This window comes from Hemiscyllium ocellatum, chromosome 28, assembly GCF_020745735.1.
Source record: "Hemiscyllium ocellatum isolate sHemOce1 chromosome 28, sHemOce1.pat.X.cur, whole genome shotgun sequence".
In the NCBI taxonomy this organism is placed as follows: Eukaryota; Metazoa; Chordata; class Chondrichthyes; order Orectolobiformes; family Hemiscylliidae; genus Hemiscyllium; species Hemiscyllium ocellatum.
In genome coordinates, this window is record NC_083428.1 from 4,843,200 (window position 1) to 4,863,012 (window position 19,813).

At 42.9% G+C, this 19,813-nt stretch overlaps 1 protein-coding gene across 1 annotated transcript; it reads right to left on the reverse strand.

Moving 5' to 3' along the window:
- Positions 1–377: 377 nt before the first annotated feature.
- ndufa13 (NADH:ubiquinone oxidoreductase subunit A13) lies at positions 378–18,925 on the reverse strand. Its single transcript, XM_060846125.1, has 5 exons — positions 18,813–18,925; positions 10,807–10,885; positions 8,022–8,093; positions 1,696–1,765; positions 378–611 (listed from the first exon to the last, which is right to left on the reverse strand). The coding sequence occupies exons 1-5, from the start codon at positions 18,904–18,906 to the stop codon at positions 492–494; spliced, it is 435 nt and encodes a 144-aa protein (XP_060702108.1). The 5' UTR covers positions 18,907–18,925; the 3' UTR covers positions 378–491.
- Between the last annotated feature and the right edge of the window lie 888 nt (positions 18,926–19,813).

A 19,813-nucleotide genomic window follows, 5' to 3' on the forward strand; every position in this document is an offset into this window, starting at 1 on the left:
ATGAGCTGAATGGCCTTTTTCCACACTGTAGGGATTCTATTAAAAAAACCCTCTCCTCAATGGTTTGGCCCTAATTTTTGGACTATGCTTGCAAGTTCTAAATTCCCCAACTAGCAGAAATAGTTAATCTTTATTGACACTGTCTTTTCCTGTTAATACCTTGAAGATTTCGATCAGATCCTTCCTTAACCTTCTAAACTCTGGAGAAATCAGGCCTAATGTGTCTTCTCAAAAATTAAGCCTTGAAGTCCAGATATTATTCTTGCAAACTGATGTCGTACTCCCTCCTTCTTGATGTGATAGAAGGAGAACTCTCTCTATTGCCTTTTACACAGATTAAACCAATTTCTTAATGATGCAAAATGAACACAAGTAGCTTCCAATATACATAAGTCAGTTTTAATAATATCACACTTCGGGACACAGTTCTTCTGAAGGGCTTCTTTAAGGAGCCAAAGATCAAATCCTCGGTCAAAGTTCTCACAGGGCACTCACACGTACCACTGGAACCCGTACTTCGCTCTGAGGTATTCTTCCTCCGGTCGTAAGTTAAACAGTTCCTCCACTGTCGGTGTGGTCCAGCGATCAGAGTTGTAAACACTCTCGCCAACCTGCAACACAATATACATCCAAACCGTTACTTACATCAAAATGAAACTGCCCGTAACCCACCATCATTTCAGTCATGTTGCAAGGACTCACTAGATTGATTGGGGGGGGGGGGGTGTCAGGTGGAATAAACTCTGCTTATATCCCATCAAGTTTCAAAGATTGAGGGGTCATCCAGCTGAGATATTTAAAATGTTCATAGGATACAATAGGAGAAAACGGTTTTCGCTGATGGGGAAGATTAAAAACAATGAGGCAAAATCCCAATATAAAACTGTTCAAAGGCAAAAAAAAAATCAGGTTGTTTGTTGGCATCAGGGATACAAAAGAAAACTGCAGCTACAGTCTAACCGAATGACGTATGGGCCCGAGGGGCTGAATTTTATTCCTTTTATGATGATACCCATGTTTGAAGTGATAGAAGCACCAAACAAAAGCACAAAAACCACCAACCGGCCGCAAGAACCTCCTGCAGCCCTAACTGTAGAAGAATGCCCTGCCTCAACGTAAATTACTTACTGACATTATTTATGTTGTCAATCCATTTTCTTTCGGATGTGTTGAGACTTACAAGTTTTGAGTGACAATCAAGACAAAGAGAGAGGATGTTTTCACAGCATCAACGTGAGCTAGTTTCAAACGCAAATTCCTACCCAACACAAAAATCAGGAGGGTGACACTCTCCACTGGAAGCTGCAGTCACGCAAGCAGCTTAACATCCAGGACAAATATAGCCCTCTTGACTGGTACCCCCTGCCTCCCATCCTAAAACTTCAACTGCTTCAACACTGACACAGTAACAGCATTGCATATCATCTCTAAGATGCACTGCAGCAACTCGTTTCTTTGATAACACCTTCCAAACCACAGGATCTACCGCCTAGAATTAGGGCAGCAGATGCATAGGAAGACAACCACCTGCAAGTTCCCCTCCAAACCACACAACACCCTGACTTGGAAATATATCGCTGTTCCTTCAACACTGCTGGGACAAAGTCTGGTCACTCATGCTCACATCCCATGGATATTTTTTAAAATGCAGCACTATTATTGCGTTGTTACAAAATAAAGGCATGCCTTATTTACCTTCCAGCCTGGAACATCCTTCATAATTTTAGCCTCTTCCTCAAGATTCTCCCTTAATAGACGCAGAGTCCTTAGAAAAAAAAAGTGACAGAAAATAAGAGAAATGAAAGCAAAAATAGAAGCCAAAAAAAATTCAAACGATTTAATTTTTGTTTAACCTAGGCAAAGGTTTATGGTCAAATTAAATGTTTATTCAACAATATGCATTTAACAGTATTAACTGAGGAACAAATATTAAACTTTCCTCAAATCTGCCCATTGTCTCTTCAGGAATCAGAAAAGAAATTAGCTTCCTAACCCCTAATCATATTCTATAATGTCCTTGTTTCGGATTCATTAGAACAACATTAGGAGTACGACTTTGTGTTGAAGTTTGGGTAGAGTATTCCTTTAGGGTTAGATTGTATGGAAACTATCGAGTTTCTATCTTTATCTGTAGAACTAATGCTGATGCATTCTTTAAATTCACCCGACAGTTTTTTGAATGCCTTTTCCAGTCAAATCTCTTGAATCTTTTAGTTATAACACAAAGAAAAGCTTTTGAATAGGAAATTGTGTCATATAGTTAACTACTACCACACAAACTAATTCCATCATTCCGTTCTCTCTTCTATATCACTCCCCCCCCCATAGTATGCCATTATCCCCATTAACTTCTCCCCTCCCCTCACAGAACCAAACTCTTTGAAGCCAGGATAATTGGGTTCTCAGCTTGTGTTACTTTACTTTGTTACAACATGAACACCTCCACTTTGGCCACTGATAGCTACACGTGCATCACAAGCCCCAGTATTTACAGGTCTCTCTGAGTACCAGTATTACCCACTAAACAAACCTCCCAATCCAGGCAAAGGAGAAAGAGAGAGTAACAATACAGAATCCATTCAGTAGTGCATTCATCTGAGGGGTGAGAGGTCACTCTTCAGTATGAAGCACAAGGACCATTTGATTCTCGAGGAGGAGCACAGTGAAATGTGAGAAATTCACAGCCCAGGTGGCGGCCATTTGGCCCACTGTATTGGTGCCAGCAATGTGCTACATCAAATCAAAACAGGGATTCCGCTAATCTGCACTCTCCCCACTGTCCACCTCTTTATTTCAAATATTCGTCCACATTTCCCTTCATGAAGATGCAGTGATCTCTACTGCAATGACTTTCTCTGGGAAAGCAACCCAAATTTCCCAGCAGGAATGGAACTTATTACAACTGATCTGCTCACAAAGGGATAGTGAAAGCCAGGACGTTTGCTGATTATCAGATCTTGGAGAAACAAAATTACTGTGTACTTAACGTGGCCCCACACTTCCTCATCCTATATCTCTCGAGAATCCTGCTGCTAGAAACAAGTAAAGCGCCAGAGAAAATATATTTTAAAAGTTGTAGCATTTACTTAGAACATAGATCATAAGATGCAGGAGGACAATTAGGCCATTTGGCCTGTCAATACTGCCTCATCATTCAATCATGACTAATAATGTTTTTCAACTCCATTCTCCTGACCTCCCGCTCCTGAAACCTCTGATCCCCTTCCCAATCTAGAACCTTTCTATCTCTGCCTTAAACACACTCAATGACTTGGCCACCATAGATCTCTGCAGAAATGAGTTCAACAGATTAACCACCCTCTAGCTGAAGAAATTCCTCCTCATCTCAGTTCTAAAGGGTCAGCTGTGCCCTCGGGTCCTAGTCTCTCCTACCACTGGAAACATCTTCACCATGTCCACTGTCTCCAGGCCTCTCAGTATTCTGAGAGTTTCAATGAAATACCCTTCATCCTTCTAAACTCTATCAATTACAGACCCAGTATCCTCAACCACTTCTCATGAGAAGTCCTTCATCCCCAGGATCATTCTGGTAAACCTCCTCTGGACCCCTCCTGGGCCAATAAATCTTTCATTAGATATGGACCCAAAACTGCACACAATATTCCAAATGTTAACCAGAGCTGAAAAATGTGTTCCTGCTCCTTGGATGTTGCCTGACCTGCTGCGTTTTTCCAGCAACACATTTTTCAGCTCTGATCTCCAGCATTTGCAGTCCTCACTTTCTCTAAATGCTAACCAGAACCTTATACAGTCTTAGCTCTTGTATTCTAGTGATGAAATAAAAGCCAATATTGCATTTGCCTTCCTCACTGTCAACTGAACCTGCATGTTAACTTTAAGAGAATTCTGAACTAGGATTCCTAAAAGCACCTCTGTGCTTCAGATTTCTGAAGCGTTTCCCCATTTAGAAAATAGTCGACATCTCTAGCCTTTCTACCAAAGTGTATAAGCTCACTCTTTCCTTCATGTATTCCATCTGCCACTTCTTTATCGACTCTCCTAGCTTGTCCAAGTCTTTCTGCAGCCTCCCCACTTGCTAAACACTACCCGTACCTTCACCTATTTTTGTCTCATATACAAACTTAGCAGCAATGCGCTCAGTTCCTTCATCCAGATTGTTAATGTATAACGTAAATAGTTGTGGTCCCAAAACAGACCCCTGCAGAATTCTACAAGTCACCAGCTGCCATCCTGAAAAAAAACCCTTTATCTCCACTCTCTGCTTTTTGCCAGTCAGTCAATGCTCCATCCATGCCCCTAATATCATCTCTTATTATATTTAGCAGCCTCCTGTGTGGCACTTTTTCAAAGGCCTTCTGGAAATCCAAATAGATCTCATCCACCGGCTCTTCTTTGTCTAACTTACTCGTTACCTCCTCAAAAGAATTTTAGCAGATTTGTCAGGTGTGACCTACCCTTGACGAAGCTGTGCTGACTCAGCTCTAATTTACCCACACTACCTAGTATTCCGCAATCTCATCCTTAATAACAGACTTTGAAATCTTACCAACAACCAAGGTCAGGCTAACCAGCCTTTAGTTTCCGGTCTTCTGCCTCTCTTCCTTCTTAAACAGGGGTATTACATAAGCCATTTCCCACTCCTCTGGACAGTCCCTGACTTGTGGTTTCAGGATAATACTGCCTCCAAAAATCACCTCAGCTATCTTCTTCAGAGCCCTGGGGTGTAGTCCATCTGGTCTAGGTGATTTTTAGCTTTCCCAGCACCTTCTTAGCAATGCCCACAACTCTCAAAGTTCTCGTACACTGGTGTCTTCCACTGTGAAGATTGACGCAAAGTACCTATTCAGTTCTTCCACCATTTCATTGCTCCCCATGACTACCCCTCCTATACTGGCTTTTAAATCCTCTTGCTTGCCACCAATCTTCACCACATAGCATGCATTTCATTTCTATGCTGTCCCTCACCTCCCTTCTCAGCCATGGTTATCTCATCCTCCCCTTTGTATGTTTCTTTGTCCTTGGAATGAATTCCTGCTGTGCCTCCTGAATTATCCCCAGAAACTCCTGCCATTGCTGCCCCTGTCTTCCCTACTAGGCTCCCCTTCCAATCAACCCCGGCCAGCTCCTTCTTCGTGTCTTTATAGTTACCTTTACTCAACTGTAATACCATTATAGCTGATTCCAGCTTTTCCCTCTCAAACTGCAGGGTGAATTTTATCATATTATGGCCATTGCCCTCTACGACTTCCTTCAACTTCAGCTCCCGAATCAAGTTTACCTCATTACACATCACCAAATCCAGAAGTTCCTGTTCCCTAGTGGAATCTACCACAAGCTGCTCCAAAAACTCTCTCAGACATTTCACAAATTCCTTTTCTTGATATGCACTACCAAACTGATTTTCCCAGGCCATCTGCATATTGGAGCCTCCCATGATTATTGTAATAGTGCCTTTCTTACATATCTTTTCTATTTCCCAATTTATTTTCTTCCCAACATCCTGACCACTACTGGGAAGCTTTTACACAACTTCCATCAGGGTCATTTTTTTCCCTTTGCAGTCCCTCAACTTTATCTGCAGATCTACGCCTTCTCACTCTAAATCATTTCTTGCTATTGATTTATTTTCATCTCTTTCAAACAAGAGAACACCAGTCCATCTACCCACCTATTTGTCGTTTGAATAGGATGTGTATCCTTGGATATTTCATTCTTAACACCAATCCTCTTGCAGCCACGTCTGTGATACCCACAACATTGAAACTGGCAAATACAATCTGTGCTACAAACTCATTTCCCTTGCTTTGTATACTGCATTTAAATACAACACCCCCAGTCCTGTGTTGACTGCCCCCCTTCTCATCGTTGCCCCCTTACCTGCTGTGCCTGGAGTTAGATTCCTGACCCTTTCTATACTCTGGGTAAAAAATGAGGTCTGCAGATGCTGGAGATCACAGTTGAAAATGCGTTGCTAGTTAAAGCACAGCAGGTCAGGCAGCATCCAAGGAACAGGAAATTCGACGTTTCGGGCATAAGCCCTTCATCAGGAATGAGGAGAGGGTGGCAGGCAGGTTAAGATAAAAGGTAGGGAGGAGGGACTTGGGGGAGGGGTGATGGAGATGTGATAGGTGGAAGGAGGTCAAGGTGAGGGTGATAGGCCGGAGTGGGGTGGGGGCGGACAGGTTAGGAAGAAGATTGCAGGTTAGGAGGGCGGTGCTGAGTTGAGGGAACCGACTGAGACAAGGTGGGGGGAGGGGAAATGAGGAAACTGGAGAAATCCGAGTTCATCCCTTGTGGTTGGAGAGTTCCCAGGCGGAAGATGAGGCGTTCTTCCTCCAACCGTCGTGTTGTTATGTTTTACCGGTGGAGGAGTCCAAGGACCTGCATGTCCTCGGTGGAGTGGGAGGGAGAGTTAAAGTGTTGAGCCACGGGGTGGTTGCGTTGGTTGGTCTGGGCGTCCCAGAGGTGTTCTCTGAAGCGTTCCGCAAGTAAGCGGCCCGTCTCCCCAATATAGAGGAGGCCACATCGGGTGCAGCGGATGCAATAGATGATGTGTGTGGAGGTACAGATGAACTTGTGGCGGATATGGAAGGATCCCTTGGGGCCTTGGAGGGATGTGAGGGAGGAGGTGTGGGCGCAAGTTTTACATTTCCTGCGGTTGCAGGGGAAGGTGCCGGGAGTGCCTTGAATTTGAATCTGCTGCTTCTACACCAAATTTTTGAGCTACGCATTTACCTCTTTAATCTTGTTGACCCTGTGCCAATTCGCTCGTAGCTCAGGTAGTCACCCAGAGATTACGACCTTTATGGTTCTACTTTTTAAATTTAGCCCCTTACTGTTCATATTGCTGCAGCAGAGCCTCTTGCTACTAATATTGTTGGCATCTGCATGGACTGCTGCAACTGGATCCTTCCCCTCCCACTCCAAGTTCCTCTGCAGATGTAATATCCTGAACCTGGGCATCAAACAGGCAACACAGCCCTCAGAACTCCAATCCTGCCCACAGAGAACAGTGTCTATTCCCCTGACTATATTATCCCTGATTAGATTTCTCTTTTCTTCCTGCTCTTGAATGGGTCCCTGTAACACGGTGCTATGGTCAGTTTGCTCATTCTCCCTACAACTCCCATTCTGATCTCCAGCATCAACTCCCTGCCAGTTTCATCTACATAGGGAACAAGAATCTCAAGGAGAAAGTGAGAACTGCAGATGCTGGAGATCAGAGCTGAAAATGTGTTGCTGGAAAAGCGCAGCAGGTCAGGCAACATCCAAGGAGCAGGAGAATCGACGTTTCGGGCATGAGCCCTGAAGAAGGGCTCATGCCCGAAACGTCGATTCTCCTGCTCCTTGGATGCTGCCTGACCTGCTGTGCTTTTCCAGCAACACATTTTCAGAACAAGAATCTCAAACCTGTTAGCACTATCTCCTGGATGCCTCTACTTGCCTCGCTGGCAGTCACACCCTCCTACTATTGACGACTGACCGAATTGAAGGTAGTTAATCCAAGGAGCTTGACTGCCTGCTGAAACAGCGCCCAGTTAGCTCTCTCCCTCCCTGGTGTTCAAAGCTCAGACTCCAGCTCATCAACTCTGAGCCAGATCCTCAAGCAATTGACATTTGTTGCAGATGTGATCACTATGAACCACAATGGGACCCACATTGCATTGAATTCCCACGTTGCCTCCAAATTCCCTGAACTACGCACTCACTCAGGCTGTTTCCCACTCTGGATGGGAGCTCTTTTTCCTGACCATGTGAAGCTTCCTGATTGTAGCACTACTCTCTGTGTCATACAAGCTGCTGCTTCATAGCATAACACCATAGTTAACAAAGCATGACCTTTATAAGCGTACACATTTTATATCAGACCGTAGAATGATATGCTTGGTGGTTTAAGTTGCAGTTACAACCAATAAGCTAAGATCTCCAAACCAACCATTAGACTCTGACTGACTCAAGCCTGCCTTTATTTAACACGAGTTAGACTCTCTGGTTCTAAAAAGGGTCCCCACACACTTTCCAACTCATCTCTGACTTGCCTTCTATCCTGTTCAGCATACAATAGAGGTAGCAATGCGATACGGGCTTCCAGATCTTCGATTTGCAGGCGTCTGGGGGAAAAAAATACAAAACAGGAAATCTGTAACCAAGGATTAAAATGGAAGAAAAGTTTATAAAACCAGGAATTAAAACTGATTCTTGGAAGCAGAAAATTATCTATTATCATGAGATGAAACGTAAAATTAGGCCTTAAGGTACAAAAGCCACATAGGAATAACATGGCAAGAGTAGGAAGAGAGAAGTTGCATTTCCATAGCGTCTTTCACATCAGGGTATCCCAAAATGTTCTTTGTCACATAGCTAACGACATACTTGAAGTGCAATCATTATTGTAATTAGGAAAAGAAGCAGCCAACCTGTACACAATAAGATCCCACAAACAGCAAGGTGATTATGCACAGTGTATGATTTAGAAATGTTTGTTGGGGGATAATTATTGGCCAAGACAGTATAGAGAACTGCCCCGCCCTTCTTTAAAATAAAGCTGGTCAATCTTTCACAAAGAGATTAATGCCTCATAAACCTTTGAGTTCCTAATTGACCTCCTGTGGAAACTTCCAATTTGTGATTCTTATGAAGTCAAAAATCACATGACACCAGGTCAAGTCCAACAGGTTTATTTGACGTCACGACTAAGGAGCAGGGTTCCAAAAGCTTGTGATTTCAAATAAACCTGTTGGACTATCACCTGGTGTCATGTGACATCTGACTTTGTCCTGCCCAGTCCAACAGCAGCACCTCCACATCATGATGCTGATGGACATGGTACCCTGCTACAGAATGGATATTAATGCAATGGAAGAGGTTGGAGCAAGTATTCACTATAAATCAAAGTTTACACTTATAAAGTTTTTTGTAAGTTAGGCTTTTTCATCCCACTAGAACCTATGAGATCTTCAAATCTACAAAGGCATTCGGCCAGCTGAATAATCCCAGACGATTTCCCTGGTCAGAGAGACAGACACATGGCCACAAGCAATAGGATAATCACCAAATTAGCTCAGGGAAGTTAGAATGTGAAATTCTCTAGCACAAACTATTTTTGAACTACAGCTATTAACTTTTTTTAAAAAAAGAAAAATAAATTGGTTTAAAAAAGATCAAAATTACAAGATTTGGGTCGATGAACAGAATTTCTCCATGGAGAAATCACATGGAAAATTCTCTTATTTCACAAAGTGAAGTCGATCCTTTGACCTCCAAAGGACTGTAAATGATTCGAAAGCTGTGGAATCTTTTGACAATAGTTAGTGAATTTCATGAAAACTACAGCAGAGGCAGACAGTCTGTGCACACCACACTTTCCAGAAGAGGGCACCAGAGAGAATCCCTTACTTTCCATAACATCCTTCAGTCCATCACCCCGTGTCTGTGTTTTGAAAAAGAGAGCCAATTATTCCCAACTCCTGCTGAAAAACCAAACCAAACCAAAGAACATTTCCCCTTTAAGTGCTGGTGGGTTTTCAACTACTCCCTAGCAGAGCAATCTCGAGCTGACTACAATAGCTGCCTTGGCCATGATCAGTAAACACCACAGAATGTAAATGAATGTGGTGGTGGAGGGTTGTTTTTTAGACTGGAGGCCTGTGACCAGTGGAGTGCCACAAGGATCGGTGCTGGGTCCACTACATTTCATCATTTATATAAATGACTTGGATGTGAACATAGGAGATATAGTTAGTAGGCTTGCAGATGACACCAAAATTGGAGGTGTAGTGGACAGCGAAGAAGGTTACCTCAGATTAAAACGGGATCTGGACCAGATGGGCCAATGGGCTGAGAAGTGGCAGATGGAGTTTCATTTAGATAAATGCGAGGTGTTGCATTTTGGGAAAGCAAATCTTAGCAGGACTGATACACTTAATGGAAAGGTCCTAGGGAGTGTTGCTAAGCAAAGAGACCTTGGAGTGCAGGTTCATAGCTCCTTGAAAGTAGAGTCACAGGTAGATAGGATAGTGAAGAAGGTGTTTGGTATGGGTTCCATTATTGGTCAGAGCATTGAGTATAGGAGTTGGGAGGTCATGTTGCTGCTGTACAGGACATTGGTGAGGCCACTGTTGGAATATTGTGTGTAATTCTGGTATCCTTCCTATTGGAAGGATGTGATGAAACTTTGAAAGGGTTCAGAAAAATTTAAAAGGATGTTGCCAGGGTTGGAGAATTTGAGCTATTGGGAGAGGCTGAACAGGCTGGGGCTGTTTTCCTTGGAGCGTTGCAGGCTGACAGGTGACCTTATTGAGGTTTATAAAATCATGAGGGGCATGGATAGGATAAATAGACAAGGTCTTTTCACAGGAGTCAGGTAGTCCAGAACTAGAGGGCATAGGTTTAGGGTGAGAGGGGAAAGATATAAAAGAGACCTAAGGGGCAACTTTTTCACACAGAGGGTGGTACGTGTATGGAATGAGCTGCCAGAGGGAGTGGTGGAGGCCGGTACAATTCCAACATTTAAAAAGCATCTGGATGGGTATATGAATAGGAAGGTTTTAGAGGGATATACAAACGGGACTAGATTAGGTTGGGATATCTGGTCAGCATAGATGAGTTGGACCAAAGGGTCTGTTTCCGTGTTGTACATCCCTATGACACTAACAGAAATTGAACCGAAGACTCTCCTCAAAGAGAAGGGAGAGGAAGTTTGTAGAACGTTCAACCAAAGCAAGGGGTTAGGAAAATAAAAAGCTGAGACAAGTTTTAATTTTTTAAAGTTAAGACATAACTGCTTTAATTAAGCCAGAATTAAACACTTTTAGAGCAACTTACCTTCTCTCCCTGTTCCACTTGAACAGCCTCCAGTATCCAAAGATTAAAACCCCAATTCCAATCCCAAACATGCTATAACCTAAAACACATAATAATACACTGCTAGTGACTACAGTGAAGAAACAGGAAGTATTATTTAGCAGCATCAGAGGAGAGGGTAATAGCATTAACATCTCAGGTCAGTATCCTTTGATTAGACTTGGCAGGAGTTGGAAGGTAACAGAGGCAGAAATAGTTAGGAAGGAAAAACAAGGAAGGTCAGTGAAAGGCTGGAATGCAGGAGAGATTAAAATGACAAAAGTGAAAGTTACAAGGCCAAAGGAGATAACAATAGCAGAATCAGAGAATAATGTGGAAACAGATCATTCAGCCCATTGGATCCACACTGACTCTCTAAAGGGCATCCCACACAGAGACCCACCCTATATACCCTGTAATCCTGCATTTTACATAGTCAATAGCCGAACAGCCTGCTTCTATACTATACGGATTCTGTGATCTCTGAGCAGCGAGGGACTTGAACCCAAGCCTTCTAGCTCAGAGATAGGTCACTACCGATGTGCTACAAGAGTTCCCATTCCTTGATATAGTGTCCTAGGTTCAAGCATCTTCAGCTGTTTCAAAAACATTCCCTCCATCAGAAGTGAAGATGTTCACATCTGATGGTGCAGTATTCAGCACCATTTGCCACTCTTCAGGTACCTAAGCAAGTTCATGTTAATTGTAACAAGATGTGGGATAATATGTAGGCTTCGGCTAACAAGTGGCAAATAACATTTGCACCACACAAATGCTGTGCAATGACCATTTCAAACAAGAGAAAATCTAACCAATCACCTTTTGCTGCTCAATGACATTCTCACTACTGAATCTCTCACTATCAATTTGTTGAGGTTACAATTCACCATGGAAATACTGTGGCTACAAGAACAGCTCAGAAGCTAAGAATCCGGCAGCAAATAACTCACTTTCTGTTCCCTAAAGCCCACCCACCATCTACAAGGAGTAAGTCTGGAGCGTGATGGAATTCTCCCCATTTGCCTCAATGGGTGTAGCTCCACCAACACAAAATGCTTGACACCATCCAGGACAAAGCAGCAACTTTACTGGCACCACATCTAAATATGGGACTCAGTGAGGCCTGCAGATGCTGGAGATCAGAGTTGAGAGTATGTTGCTGGAAAAGCACAGGTCAGACAACATCCAAGAAGCATGAAAGCAGACATTCCTGATGAAGGGCTCCGGCCCGAAATGTTGATTTTCCTGCTCCTCAGATGCCGCCTGACCTGCTGTGCTTTTCCAGCAACACACACTCAACCTCACATCTACAAATATTCCCTCCCTCCACCGCCAAGGCTTAGTATTGGTGATGGTGTGCACTATCTACAAGATGTACTGTAGAAATTCACCAAGGTTCCTTACAGATCACCTTCCAGACCCACAACGACTACCATCCAGAAGGCCATCGGCAGCAAATAAATAGAAAGACAACCACTTTCAAGTTGTCTTCCAATCCACCCACCATCCTGACGTGGAAACATATCACCATTCCTTCAATGTCGTTGGCACAAACCCATGGATCTCCTTCCCTAAAAAGGTCATTGTGGGCCAACATAAAGCACAATCGACTGCAGCGGTTCAACAGGGCAACTCATTCCACCTTCTCAAGGGGCAACTAGGGACTGGCAATAAATGCTGGCCTAACAGTGAAGCCCACATCCCTGAATGAAGGAAAAGTGAGACATTATCAGGCTTGTGTCAGTAAAATTAAAGTGACCGAGACTATTTTCTGTTGACACTATGGCCCACTTTGAGCAGTAAGCATCACTGGCAAAGTTGGTAGTTATTGCCCATCTCTTAGTTGTGATGAGGTGATGGTGATGTAATTGAACAGCAATCCTGGTGAAGGGCTTATGCCTGAAACGTCAACTCTCCTGTTCCTCGGATGCTGTCTGGCCTGCTATAATTTTTCCAGCACCACACTTTTTGACTCTGAACAGTATGCAAGGCTACTTCAGATGACAGCTCAAGTCAGCCATGCTGATGAGAAACTGGAGTCCAAGAGGCTGAGAGGGAATATCAGCCACTGATTTTATTTTCTAATGGGTCTATCAGTGAAGCCTACAATGGCGTCACAAAAGCTTTTAATTGATTCCAACAGTTTCAAAGTGAACCCAATTTAAAGTCTGGTTGAAGATTTGTAGCTCGGGTGTCCGTTATTGTGGTTCTGTTCGCCGAGCTGGAAGTTTTTGCTGCAAACGTTTCGTTCCCTGGCTAGGGAACATCATCAGTGCTATTGGAGCCTCCTGTGAAGCGCTGCTTTGATGTTTCTTCCGGTATTTATAGTGGTTTGTTCTTGCCGCTTCTGGGTGTCAGTTTCAGCTGTAGTAGTTTGTATGTGGGGTCCAGGTCGATGTGTCTGTTGATGGATGTTCTTGCCGCTTCCGGGTGTCAGTTTCAGCTGTAGTGGTTTGTATATGGGGTCCAGGTCCATGTGTCTGTTAATGGAGTTTGTGGATGAATGCCATGCCTCTAGGAATTCCCTGGCTGTTCTCTGTCTGGCTTGTCCTATGATGGTAGTGTTTTCCCAGTCAAATTCATGTTCCTGGTTGTCTGAGTGTATGGCTACTAGGGATAGCTGGTCGTGTCCCTAGTAACCATACACTCAGACAACCAGGAACATGAATTTGACTGGGAAAACACTACCATCATAGGACAAGCCAGACAGAGAACAGCCAGGGAATTCCTAGAGGCATGGCATTCATCCACAAACTCCACTAACAGACACATCGACCTGGACCCCACATACAAACTACTACAGCTGAAACTGACACCCAGAAGCGGCAAGAACAAACCAAAATAAATACCGGAAGAAACATCAAAGCAGCGCTTCACAGGAGGCTCCAATAGCACTGATGATGTTCCCTAGCCAGGGAACGAAACGTTTGCAGCAAAAACTTCCAGCTCGGCGAACAGAACCACAACAATGAACCCAATTTATCCAAAGGGAGTTGAAAACTAGATGGTATAATTTTAAAATGAGAGGAGATTGATTTAATGGGGACCTGCAGGGCAACTTTTTCACACAGCTTGTATATGGAATGGACTGCCGGGGAAAAGGTAGATATAGGTACTGTTACAACATTTAAGAGATATTTGGATAGGTACATGATTAGGAAAGATCTAGAAAGATATAGGCCAAATTTAGTTTGGGAAACTTGGTTGCCATAGACGAATTGGATCGAAGGGTCTGTTTCTGTGCTGATTTGAAATTACATTCACTGGATCATTATTAATTCAGTTCTGAAACAAAAGAAAACTACTGTGGATTCTGGAAATCTGAAATAAAAACAAAGTGCTGGAGAACGTCAGGTGTGTCAGCATCTGTGGAGTATAAAAGTAGGGAAGTGTGGTTGCAACTTAACGAGGCATTGGTGAAACCCATCTGGAGGAGCAGTGTAACCAGTTTTGGTCACCTTATTTAAGGAAGGATATAATTGCACTGAAGGCAGTTCAGAGAAGGTTCACAAGATTAATTCCAGTGATGAGTGGCTCATCATCTGATAAGGGATTGTGTTTAGGCTAATACTTGTTAGAGTTTAGAAAGATATGAGGATAGTTAATGGGAGGTATGCAAGATACTAAAGGGGATTGATAAAATAGAGAGGATCTTTTCCTCTTATAGAGTAATTTTGAGCGAGAGGTCACAATTTTAGTGAGGGCTGGCAGATTTAAAACAAATTAGAAGGAATTACTCGTCTCAAAAGGTCACCAACCTATGAAATGCACTACCCTAGAGGGCAGTGGATGTCAAGGCATGGAATCAATTTAAGGAAGAGACAGATATTTTTAATTAGTAATGGGTTAAAGGGTCATGGGAAGGAGCAGAAAAGTGAAGTTGAGACTAAAATGAGCTCAGTTATGATCATAGTAAATGGCAGAGCAGGCTCAAGGAATTGTTTACTCTTGGTTCTTATGAGAGACAGAGAGGAACAGAATTAAAGTTCTGAATCCAATAGGATCCCACCGAGCTCAGGCAGCAATTCCTTGGGCTTCTTGCTTTGTGGAAGAGTGGAGAGAGAGCAGAGGAGAGGATAGCTGCATCGAGTTAGGCACAGGAGAGGTTGCACAATGGAAGGTGGGAATGGCCTCGAGATGGAGAGCTAAAGAGCAAGACAGACCACTTCAAAATGGCAGAGTTGATAAAGCATATGGTTAGAAAATGCACAGCAGGTCAGGCAGCATCCAAGGAGCAAGAGAGTCGATATTTCAGGCAGGACACCTTTTCAAAATAGCAGCAATGACATGGGGAACTGCATAAAAACTAGTCTCACAGCATTCAATGAGATTACAATGAGTTTAAATTTTAAAAATTTAAATGGTGCAAATTCAATACTGTAATATTTCAGGTCACTTCACTTTATTGAAAAAAGTCACATGGGGAAACATTAGGTCAAAACTTTGGCCAAAGATACAGGTTTTAAGCCTTAAAGGGGAAAAGCAGGGTAGGGAGGCAGCGAATTTGAGTGAATGCTTTGCAGAGCTAAGGGCATGGGCAACTGAAGGCACAGCCACCAATGATGCTACAATGAAAATTGGGATTGTTCAAGAGGCCAGAATTAGAGCAACGTAAATACAAAGAATGCTGGATGAACGTGACAGGTCTTGCAGGTTCTGTGGAGAGACAAAGTTAAAAATCGCACAACACTAGGTTATACTCCAACTAGTTTATTTGGAAGTACAAGCTTTAAGTGTTGCTGCTTCATCAGGTAGCTAGTGGAGTAGGATTATAGGACACAGAATTTATAGCAAAAAATCATAGTGTCATACACTGAATAAACCTAGATAGTTGTTAAGTCTTTCATCTTTTAGAATGAATTGTAGATTTTGATTCATTAATATTAACATTTACATATTAATTGGATTGAAATCCTCAACCTATTCTAAAAGATGAAAGACTTAACAACTATCTAGGTTTGTTCAATATATCATATCAGTGTATGACACTAAGATCTTTTGCTATAAATTCTGTGTCCTATGACCTTACTCCACTAGCTACCTGATGAAGCAGCAACGCTCTGAAAGCTTGTACTACCGAAAGCTTGGACCATAACCTGTTGGTGTGCAATTTTAAACTTTGTCCACCCCAGTCCAAAACTGGCACCTCCACATCTGTGGAGAGAGTAGAGTTAACACTTCGAGTTTGGTAAGACTCTTCTTCAGAATGTGTTTCACCGGCATTGTCAGTGTTTGTTTCAGATCACCAGCATCAGCAATATTTTGCTTTTATTAGAGGAATACATGTCTTGGAAGGATGAGAGCCTGAAGCAGATTACAGAGAAAGGGAGGGGCAAGGTGGTTTAACAAAATAATGAATATTTTAAAATGAAAATATTTTTTGCTCAATTCAAATATAGGTTAACAAGTATTATTGATGGACAAACAGGACTAGTGAGAGTTAAGACAGAGTCATTGAGATATACAGCACAGAAACAGATCCTTCAATCCAACTCATCCATGCCGACCTGATATCTTCACCTAAACCAGTCGCATGTGTCAGGATTTGGCCTTTATCCCTCTAAACCCTTCTTATTCATATACCTGTCCAGATGCCTTTTAAATGTTGCAATTGTACCAGCCTCCACCACTTCCTCTGGCAGTTCTTTCCATACACGCACCACCCTCTGCATAAAAATGTTGCCCCATTGGTTCCTTTTAAATTTTTCCCCCTCACCTAAACCTGTGCCCCTACTGTGAAAAGACCTTGTGTATTTACCCTATCCATGCCACTCATGATTTTATAAACCTCTAAGGTCATCCCTCAGCCTCTGACACTCCAGGGAAAACAGCCCAGCCTATTCAGCCTCTCCATGTAGGTCAAATCCTCCAATCCCGGCAACATCTTTGTAAATCTTTTCTGAACCTTTACAAGTTTCACAACATCCTTCCAAAAGGAGGGAGACCAGAATTGCATGCAATATTCCAAAAGTGGCCTAACCAATGTTATGTACAGCTGTAATATGACCTCCCAACTCCAATACGCAATTGTCTGTCCAATAAAGGAAATCATACCAAACACCTTCTTCATTATCCTATCTACCTGTGACTCCACTTTCAAGGAGCTATGAACCTGCACTCCAAGGTCTCTTTGTTCAGCAACATTCCCTACTACCTTACCATTAAATATATAAGCGCTGCTCTGATTTGCCTTTGCAAAGTGCAGCACCTCCCATTTATCTAAATTAAACTCCATCTGCCACTCCTCAGTCTTCAGATTTTAAATTGATGGTTTAGAACATGGGAGACCAGCAGGAGGATATTAGAATATCCAAATTGAGAAAGTAACAAAGTCATGCAACAGCAAATGAGCTGAGTCAGGGACAAAGTTGGGAATTATTGCGAGCATCGACTTAGCTAATGCACTTCTGAGTCAAATATATCACGGAGGCTACGAACAGATGGGCTTCATCTCAGATTGTCCCCAGGTAGAGCGATGGAGTCAGTAACTCATGAACTGAGTTTGAAGCAGGACATAAAAAGTGGTTTCAATATTCCAAATAACTAATTGCAGAAATTTTCTGCTCAACCAGCACTGGATATCTAACAACTTAACAACTGGTACTGGAAATAAAGAGCTGGGTATTGTCAAGCTAATACAAAAACTAGCACTGTACTTTCAATAGACATCACCAAGAGCTAACAATGTGAAATGGAGAGAACCAATGACTGATCTTTGGGAAGACATCAAAAGCAAAAGGTGAAGAAACAGGAAGATGGCTCAATGGCAGCTATGATTAGACAGCTAGAAATAAACCAGATGAGAGCAACAGAATGGAGAGGGAGAGGAGGAGGATTGCATGGTCAACTGCGTCAAATGCTACAGACAGGTTGAGCAGGAATGTCCACAGTCACCTAAAATGTTATTTCTGGTACTGTAGTAGGGTCAGAAAAGGGCAGGGGGTGGGGGGAATAGACATCCTAGAAAGATGAATGTAGATTTAAGAGATAACAGAACACCCAAGGAACTTAGAGAAGAAGATTAAAACATCAGGTGGCATGTTTAGATTTCTGAGGCAAGATAAACCAAAATCTAAAGATGTGCAGGTTAGGTGAATTAGCTATGTAAATTGTCCATAGTGTTCAGGGATGTGTAGGTGACAGTGGGCTCTGCAGATGCTGGAGATCAGAGTTGACTGTGTTGCTAGAAAAGCACAGGTCAGGCAGCATCTAAGGAGCAGGAAGATTGATGTTTTGGGCCACATGTATAGGTTAGGTGTATTAGTTAGGGACAAATGTAGAGTAGGAGAAAGTGAGGACCGCAGATGAATGGGTCTGGCTGAGTTACTCTTCAGAGGTTCAGTGTGGACTTGTTGGGCCTAATGGCTTGCTTCCACACTTAGGGATTCTTTGATGATCAAAACCAAGAGACAGAGAGGATATAGTGCTGTCAAGGATTATTTGTCAAGAATGATCAGGAACAAACAGAAGTGGGGTCTCACAGACAAGACAAGCACAAAGAGAAGATAGGACAGAAAGTGTGCATTCAGGACTTTGGAGAGGAAGAGAAGAATATCATGGAATTGTTATGGTGCAGAAGGAGGCCATCAGCCCACTGTGAATACACTAGCTCTCAAAATGAGTTATGACTTAGTACCATTCTCCTGCCTCTCTACATAAGCACACGTTATTTCTATTAAGACCACAAGACACAGGAGCACATGTAGGCCATTCGACCCATCACATCTGCTCCAAGACTCCATGGCTGATCTGATAACCCTCAACTCCACTTTTCTGCAATTGCCTTAGAATCCATTATTTCTCTTTTCAGTAATATTATCAAAACTGTGGTATAGATTCCCTACTCTTATACTCCAGCTCTCTGGCAATCTCCTGAATGCTTTGGATAATCTGCTTCATACCTTCAGTGATCCCAAGGTTTCTCTATAACTTCACCTGGGATTGTGACCAAGTCAGACTAACATGAAGAGGCTCTATCTCCCTCCTACCTGACAGTCCTCTCCGGGGGAGGTTTCTCTTATAATCCACAGGCCCATAGCCCCCCGGAGGCGGTAAGTCCTGCTTCACCTTCAGGGTCGCCATCTTCCTGGAACACCTTCCGGCCTGTGACCGGAAATCCCGCCCACCCCGCTCCGATTGGCTCTCGCCCCCAACCAGTTGTCAATCACCCTCCTCCAACCAGCACATCAAAGGTGGAGTTTATTCCTGTTTCTAATTTCATCCAGTTATCCACAATCCCTCTGCAATTGATTGCATTTCACTTAATGCGGCATTTGTTGATCTCTCCAGAGAACTTGCAACAAATTCAGACAAATACAAATGCCAACTTCTAATAAAGTTATAATAAAACAAGAGTGAGACTCCTGGACATGCATATGGTCACAGAAATTTGAGGGTGCATGCAAGAGGATCAGTGGTCGGCACAACATCGTGGGCTGAAGGGCCTGTTCTATGCTGTTCTATGTTCTAAGAGTGCAGAGATCTGAAACGAACGAGAACAGGTGATTCCCAGAATAGAGGGGACTGTATTATGAGTAAACATTGGGACTTGATTCATTGAAAATTTAAAAGGATGAGAGGTGAACTCATTGAAATATATAGATTTCTTAAGGGGCTTGACTGGGTTAAATGCTGAGAATATGTTTTCCCCCTAGGACCAGAGGATTTGATCTCAGAATGAAGGCGTGGCAATTTAGTACTGAGATGAGGAGGAATTTCCTCTTCCAGACGATTGAGAATCTTTGGAACTCCTTGTCATAGTGAGCTATTGGGGTTGGAGTCCCAGTGCTTATTTAAAGCTGAGATAGATTCTTGATTACAAAAACAGAAATTGATGGAAAATCTCAGCAGATCTGGCAGCATCTGTGGAGAGAAGTCAGAGTTAATGTTTTGGGTCCAGGAATCCATCATCAGAACAGATTTATGATTAATCGGGAAATCAAGGGTTTCAGGGAAAGGGCAAGAAAGTGGATGTGAGCAATGCCAGATC